Below are 8,287 nucleotides of genomic sequence, written 5' to 3'. Positions count from 1 at the left end.
GATTAAATGAACAGTTTATTAACAGATAATATTAACAGTTTATTAACAGATTAAATTAAGTTTATTAACAGATTAAATTAACAGTTTATTAACAGATTAAATTAACAGTTTATTAACAGATTAAATTAACAGTTTATTAACAGATTAAATTAACAGTTTATTAACAGATATTAACAGTTTATTAAAATATCTGCTCCTGTTTGCTGCTGTTTGTAACCTGTTTTTTACATTTTTTTTGTTTTTCTTTTATTTCTGATTAGATTTTTTTGTTTTATTTATTTATTTATTATATTTTAGGTATTTATTTCTAATTCATTTTGATGTTTTTTAATAAATCTGTTTCATAATAACTGTTATGTGATCAGTTAATTATTTTTATTAGAGATCTTGCTTTAGGGAAACTATCAACATACATTTATTCTATAATCTCTGTTTCAGATGTAATTTCTCTTTTCTTTGCTCATCTGTTGTATTTTATTACTTCTTTAATCTCAGTTGGTTAACTCGAGGCTGAGCTCTCTCACGCACGCGCTTGTTGTTTCCACCGGTTATTATTTGTGTTTTTGTTGTTTTCATGACTTCATCACGGCTGATTTCCCGGAACTTCTTTCCTTTGCATCATTTACAGTCAGCGCGGACCACCCTTTTAACCCCTCTGCTTCCCTACATCCGCGGAGGGAAACAGTTCCCGCATTTAAAGCGTCTCGTTGCTCGATTTAGCGCAAAAACTTTGGTCAGAACCAAACTTTTCCTGACAGAAACACACAGTCAGTTGTATTTTTCACGGGCTCAGAACGGCCGACAAGCCTTCTCTGTTTACTGCGCAGATGGTATTTGGGGGTGGGGGGGCTGTGACGTGTGCGGAAGGAGAAAAAAAGCCTGGTCTTAAATGTCTGCGGAGCCGCTGGATGCAGTGAGTCAGGCTGAGACCGCGGAGCATCAACCGGCTGCTGGAGCCCGCTTTGACTGAGCGCGTTTTTATCACTTCTGCTGGATAAAGATTGAACTTTGACCTCCTGGAACATTTGGATTTCACTCCGCTTTCACTACATTTCTGTTCACTTCGCTCCTCGCGGTGAGTTCTAACAGCAGATCAAGGTTACTGCGGATTTTCTTCTGATCGGTTCAAACTGAAACGTTATTCCAGATGTACCTCTGAGGGTCGTAGGGGGGGGGGGGGCAGCTTCTGCTCCACCTGTCAGGTGAAAACGCGTCTTACAGCTCAACAACTCAAAGTTTAATGTCTCTGTTTGACTCCTTCGATGTTTCATAGAAACAAGTCAAAGTTAAAGTTACTGTTTTAGGACTTTTCCTTAAAGAAACACATCTGCCACTGTCCATCCAGCTGTTGCCAGCTGTTCATCCAGCTGTTGCCACTGTTCATCCAGCTGTTGCCACTTTTCATCCAGCTGTTGCCACTGTTCATCCAGCTGTTGCCACTTTTCATCCAGCTGTTGCCACTGTTCATCCAGCTGTTGCCAGCTGTCCATCCAGCTGTTGCCAGCTGTCCATCCAGCTGTTGCCACTGTTCATCCAGCTGTTGCCACTGTTCATCCAGCTGTTGCCAGCTGTTGCCACTGTTCATCCAGCTGTTGCCACTGTCCATCCAGCTGTTGCCACTGTTCATCCAGCTGTTGCCACTGTTCATCCAGCTGTTGCCACTGTCCATCCAGCTGTTGCCACTGTTCATCCAGCTGTTGCCACTGTTCATCCAGCTGTTGCCACTGTCCATCCAGCTGTTGCCACTGTTCATCCAGCTGTTGCCACTGTCCATCCAGCTGTTGCCACTGTTCATCCAGCTGTTGCCACTGTTCATCCAGCTGTTGCCACTGTCCATCCAGCTGTTGCCACTGTCCATCCAGCTGTTGCCACTGTTCATCCAGCTGTTGCCAGCTGTCCATCCAGCTGTTGCCAGCTGTCCATCCAGCTGTTGCCACTGTTCATCCAGCTGTTGCCACTGTCCATCCAGCTGTTGCCAGCTGTTCATCCAGCTGTTGCCAGCTGTTCATCCAGCTGTTGACAGCTGTCCATCCAGCTGTTGCCAGCTGTCCATCCAGCTGTTGCCACTGTCCATCCAGCTGTTGCCACTGTCCATCCAGCTGTTGCCAGCTGTCCATCCAGCTGTTGCCAGCTGTTCATCCAGCTGTTGCCACTGTCCATCCAGCTGTTGCCAGCTGTCCATCCAGCTGTTGCCAGCTGTTCATCCAGCTGTTGCCAGCTGTTGAATGGATCCAGCTGTGTCACACTTCCTCTCAGCCCCTCCCACCCGGTGAAGCCTGATTAAATGAGACATTTATTGATCCTGCTGCCATTCAAAGGTCCTTCAGCTCTTTTGAATGAAGTCTGTTCAGGGAGTCTGGATCTGATGGAATTCGACAGGTTAATTCTCCATAAAACTCAGGTTTAACTCAGGTTTAACTCAGGTTTAACTCAGGTTTAACTCAGGTTTAACTCGGGTTTAACTCGGGTTTAACTCAGGTTTAACTCAGGTTTATCTCAGGTTTAACTCAGGTTTAACTCAGGTTTAACTCAGGTTTAACTCAGGTTTAACTCAGGTTTAACTCAGGTTTAACGGTGTTTCTTTGCTCCGCAGGCAGCCATCATGCCGTTAGCCGTGTCCAGCACCAACTACGACTACGACTACGACACCATCCAGCCCTTCTTCCTGGATGGGGAGGACGAGGACTTCTACCCTCCCCCTCACAGCCAGCTCCTCCCAGGTCCGGATGAGGACATCTGGAAGAAGTTTGAGCTCCTGCCGACTCCTCCCACGTCCCCCAGCCGCTCGAGCTGCCGGTCTGACGCCCCGCTGTCCGCAGGAGACCACCTGGAGGCGGTGTCCGACCTGCTGGACGAGGACTGCAGCAGCTCTGCAGCCTTCCTCCAGTCCTTCATCATCCAGGACTGCATGTGGAGCAGCAGCTTCGCGGCCGCCACCAAGCTGGAGAGGGTGGTGTCTGAGAGGCTGGCGTCGCTGCGCCGCAGGGACTCCTCCGTCTCCCATGGGTCAGCTGGTCCCGAGGCGGCGCCGGCTCAGCTGAACGCAGACTACCTGCAGGACCTCCACGCCGCAGCGTCGGACAGCGTCGACCCCTCTGTGGTGTTCCCGTTGACCGGGATAAGCGAGAAGCAGAGCGGCGATGGAGCGGCGATGGAGGTGGGATCAGAACCGTGTCTGGACTCGCCGCCACTCAGCAGCAGTGACAGCGAATCAGGTGGGAGATCTTTAAAAAAGCCGCTTTATTCATTCTGCTCGGCTCCTGGAGCTCCGGCAGAACACTTCAGTGTCTTAGTTTCTGATTCTTTCTGCTGGTGGTCCTTCAAATGCTGAGTTCAGGGAACAGAGCAGAGTCGGACTGAAGGTGAGCTGCAAAAGGCGGTGGTTTTCTCTGTGACTCCAGCTGCTGCTCAGGTGGAACTCTGACTCATATCAGGCCTTTGACTGGCTTTCCGTCAGTCTCTGTTGGCCTGTTGTTCCTGAGCAGAAGTTAGCTCTGTTTTCTCCTGCATTCACACCAATGTTTCCTCTCTGTTTCCCCAGAAGAAGAAGAAGAAGAAGAAGAAGAAGAAGAAGAAAGTGAGGAAGATGAGATCGATGTGGTGACAGTTGACAGGCAAAGAACATGCCGGCGGTCCGATGCCTCCCCTCTGGTCCTCAAGCGCTCCCACATCAACATCCATCAACACAACTACGCCGCCCAGCAGCCTGCTGGGAAGCGGGTGAAGGCGGAGAGCCCGGCGCAGAGGCAGAGCGGCGGCCGGCGGTCAGACGGAGAGGACGACGACAAACGCAAAACTCACAACGTGCTGGAGAGGCAGCGACGAAACGAGCTGAGGATGAGCTTCCTGACCCTGAGGGACGAAGTCCCGTCTGTGGCCAACAACGACAAGGCAGCGAAGGTGGTGATCCTGAAGAGGGCGACGGAGTTCATCCGGGAGCTCCGAGAGGACGAGAGGAGGCTGCTGACGGTGGAGGAGGAGCAGAAGAAGAGGAGCAAAGAGCTGGACCGCCGCCTGCAGCAGCTCAGGACTTTACCTTAACCGCTGCATGTTGGTTCATCTTATTCATGTTCATCAGAAGTCGAAGTGCAGTTCGCTGTCAGTCACCTGAACGCAGCACAGGCTGGTACCTGAACACAACACAGACTGGTACCTGAACGCAACACAGACTGGTACCTGAAGGCAGCACAGACTGGTACCTGAACGCAGCACAGACAGATAGCTGAACGGAGCACAGGCTGGTACCTGAACGCAGCACCGACTGTTACCTGAACGCAGCACCGACCGGTACCTGAAGGCAGCACGGACCGGTACCTGAACGCAGCACGGACCGGTACCTGAACGCAGCACGGACCGATACCTGAACGCAGCACGGACCGGTACCTGAACGCAGCACGGACCGATACTTGAACGCAGCACGGACCGGTACCTGAACGCAGCACAGACCGGTACCTGAACGCAGCACAGACCGGTACCTGAACGCAGCACAGACCGGTACCTGAAGGCAGCACAGACCGGTACCTGAAGGCAGCACAGACCGGTACCTGAACGCAGCACAGACCGGTACCTGAACGCAGCACAGACCGGTACCTGAACGCAGCACAGACTGGTACCTGAACGCAGCACAGACTGGTACCTGAACGCAGCACAGACTGATACCTGAAGGCAGCACAGACTGGTACCTGAACGCATCACACAGTGTATTTATTCAGCTTTCATCGTCTTAATTTAAAGCAGGACAGGACTGTGTGTCACGCCTGAAGCTTCCTCTGATCAGTGAAACGTTTTGTGTTTGATTGTCATTTCTATTTTGAAATAGTTTATTTTTATATTTCCCTTCTTGAAGTGATTCTAAGGGGAAGTGGGGAAAATAAAGAGGCCTCTGTTGGAGGTTCAGTGCGTCTCACAGAGTGTTCGCTGTGTTTTTCATCAGTTTTTCACACACTTGCACCGACAGATTCAGACGGAGAACCTTCTGGTGAAACCTGGGGAGGAGCTTTCTCCCCAGAGAGGAATTTGGCCAACAGAACAGTTGTTTTCATAGAGCCCGCCCCCCCCCCCCTCGCAGATTAATCAATACTTTAGTCATCTCAGAGCTCTTTACATCATCCCAGCACGCTGCCGTCACTTTGTGTTCCCACTGAAGTCGGGATGAAAACAGGTCAAAGTTCAGCTGACGCAGCAGTGCATGAAAGTGATCGAGTATGAGCCCAAAGATTCAGTTAAAATATCATTTAACTGGTGCACTTTAAACGGAATTTAATGAAGAATTCTTTAATGAAGTTAAACAGCATCTGGGCTCAACACCATCATCTTCCTTCCTCTTACCAGAAGAAGTCAAATGTGTCAGAGTGGATTCCTGCTGAGTCACAGCAGCAGTCCAGAGCGCTGAGTCATGGCCGGAGCCTGCAGCTGGTCCAGGACGGTCAGCGATGACTGGTGGGTTTCCTGCTTCTGTCCCTGCTGAGATCTGTTCCACAGCTTATTTCTCAGGAGTCACAGAGCTAAAATGTTGCTGTTCATGCTCAGAAATGTCTTCTTTTTCAGATTCTGGTGTACGGTGTGTCGGTTTAGCATCTGAATGAGAAAAAAGGGAACTTATTTATTCAGGGAGAGTCAAAGAAGCCCCGTGTGACGGTTCATTTAGAGTCAAATAAGTTTATTTCATCCAAACAATCTAAATCTGTTAAAGAAATCCCAGTAATTAAAGTAAAAGCAGCGAGTGCAACTTCAACAGAACAGAATATCCCACATCCACCCACCTGGTGCCCCTCAGGGTGCAGATGCAGGACTTTATCATTCAGTCCCTCAGGGTGCAGATGCAGGACTTTATCATTCAGTCCCTCAGGGTGAAGATGCAGGACTTTATCATTCAGTCCCTCAGGGTGAAGATGCAGGACTTTATCATTCAGTCCCTCAGACTTTATCATTCAGCCCCTCAGGGTGCAGATGCAGGACTTTATCATTCAGCCCCTCAGGGTGCAGATGCAGGACTTTATCATTCAGTCCCTCAGGGTGAAGATGCAGGACTTTATCATTCAGTCCCTCAGGGTGAAGATGCAGGACTTTATCATTCAGTCCCTCAGACTTTATCATTCAGCCCCTCAGGGTGCAGATGCAGGACTTTATCATTCAGTCCCTCAGGGTGAAGATGCAGGACTTTATCATTCAGTCCCTCAGGGTGAAGATGCAGGACTTTATCATTCAGTCCCTCAGACTTTATCATTCAGCCCCTCAGGGTGAAGATGCAGGACTTTATCATTCAGTCCCTCAGGGTGAAGATGCAGGACTTTATCATTCAGTCCCTCAGGGTGAAGATGCAGGACTTTATCATTCAGTCCCTCAGACTTTATCATTCAGCCCCTCAGGGTGCAGATGCAGGACTTTATCATTCAGTCCCTCAGGGTGAAGATGCAGGACTTTATCATTCAGTCCCTCAGGGTGAAGATGCAGGACTTTATCATTCAGTCCCTCAGACTTTATCATTCAGTCCCTCAGGGTGCAGATGCAGGACTTTATCATTCAGTCCCTCAGGGTGAAGATGCAGGACTTTATCATTCAGTCCCTCAGGGTGAAGATGCAGGACTTTATCATTCAGTCCCTCAGGGTGCAGATGCAGGACTTTATCATTCAGTCCCTCAGGGTGCAGATGCAGGACTTTATCATTCAGTCCCTCAGGGTGAAGATGCAGGACTTTATCATTCAGTCCCTCAGGGTGCAGATGCAGGACTTTATCATTCAGTCCCTCAGGGTGAAGATGCAGGACTTTATCATTCAGTCCCTCAGACTTTATCATTCAGTCCCTCAGGGTGCAGATGCAGGACTTTATCATTCAGTCCCTCAGACTTTATCATTCAGTCCCTCAGGGTGAAGATGCAGGACTTTATCATTCAGTCCCTCAGGGTGCAGATGCAGGACTTTATCATTCAGTCCCTCAGGGTGCAGATGCAGGACTTTATCATTCAGTCCCTCAGGGTGAAGATGCAGGACTTTATCATTCAGTCCCTCAGGGTGAAGATGCAGGACTTTATCATTCAGTCCCTCAGGGTGAAGATGCAGGACTTTATCATTCAGTCCCTCAGACTTTATCATTCAGTCCCTCAGGGTGCAGATGCAGGACTTACAGTGTTTGTGGCTTCAGATACTCTTGTTTCCAGCCTCTGCAGCTATTTTTTATTCATTTACTTCATCATTTGTCTGCTTCATGGGTTCCACCCCAACATTCATCAGATAATCACGTGGAAATAGATGGTTTAACCCTGATTTCTCTTTGTGTTGAAAACCATTGAAGCCTAAATGAATTTAAAAAAACAACTGTTAGGTCTCCATGAAGCTTAGAATCTGCCTCAGACTATTTCATCTTTAGTTAAGCTGAGCACAACTCCAGAGTTCCTGATCTCTGCTGTTGTTTTATGACCTGATGGGTTTACTCTGAAGTTTATCATCTAATTATTAACTTATCATGTGACTCGGACCTGTAGAAGTTGTTAATCTTTGCTTCAGGGGGGCAATTCCAGGTTAAAATAGGCATCACTCAGTTAATGTGTTGTTTGAATGCAGCAGTGAGTTTTTCTACAGTTTCTCCTGGCTGTTTTTGTCTTTGGCTCCTATTTTCTTTCCCAGACACTGAAGATGTGAAGGGAAACCACAGGAGGCCGGGTTCTGGACGTCTGATTCTGTATAAGAGGCCTTCAGGGAGGCAAAAGGCGGCTCTGGATACAAAAGCAATGTTGAAAGAGAAGATATTCGTGGCTTTAAGGCTTTGTTAAACATATTTCTTGAGATTCCGACAAAGGATGAGATTCTGGAGGGTTTTTAAGATGTTTTTGACTCAAAGAAACATCCAGAAACTTGGCAGCTGAAGATCAAACCTCTGACTCCACACTATCTTATCTTTTTGCCAGATGCACAGCTTGGCCACTCGTATTTCCACACAGATCTAACGAAGAACCACGTGGTGGACGTGGCAGATGTGGCGAATTTCATGCAGATGTGAAGGGGAGGGAGCACAAAACATCTGGATACCAGAGGGCAGAAAAGGCATCTGGAGGAGGCTCTCTTCTGATATTTTGAAGCAATATTTCTTTGCACCCCATAAATCTCTGTGTAATTTCTTCTGTTTCAGACTCATTTTCAGCGTAATGAGGACATGAAAGCACTCATGCCTTTATTTAACACGTTTATTCTTTGTTTCTTCCAACTCAGAAACCCTGCAGCTCCACATCTCTCAGCCAGGCAGCTGTGAACCGTTTGCAGTCAGAGCAGAACGCTGCAGCCAGGCTGCTGA

At 48.2% G+C, this 8,287-nt stretch overlaps 1 protein-coding gene across 5 annotated transcripts; it reads left to right on the top strand.

The window, feature by feature from the left end:
• Positions 1–519: 519 nt before the first annotated feature.
• LOC140268525 (transcriptional regulator Myc-like) lies at positions 520–4,906 on the top strand. 5 transcript variants are annotated; one of them, XM_072363439.1, is made up of 3 exons: positions 520–1,075; positions 2,594–3,215; positions 3,560–4,906. In XM_072363439.1, exons 2-3 carry the CDS (start codon positions 2,603–2,605, stop codon positions 4,039–4,041), a joined length of 1,095 nt encoding a protein of 364 aa, XP_072219540.1. In that variant the 5' UTR covers positions 520–1,075; positions 2,594–2,602; the 3' UTR covers positions 4,042–4,906. The 5 variants fall into 5 exon arrangements, with proteins under 5 accessions (XP_072219540.1, XP_072219539.1, XP_072219538.1 ...); XM_072363438.1 differs by having other exon boundaries at positions 3,557–4,906; XM_072363437.1 differs by having other exon boundaries at positions 3,554–4,906.
• Positions 4,907–8,287: the final 3,381 nt, after the last annotated feature.

Source organism: Leuresthes tenuis, unplaced genomic scaffold, assembly GCF_036924035.1.
Source record: "Leuresthes tenuis unplaced genomic scaffold, fLeuTen1.0.hap1 SCAF_14, whole genome shotgun sequence".
NCBI lineage: Eukaryota > Metazoa > Chordata > Actinopteri > Atheriniformes > Atherinopsidae > Leuresthes > Leuresthes tenuis.
This window is presented reverse-complemented; position numbering and strand designations above follow the sequence as displayed.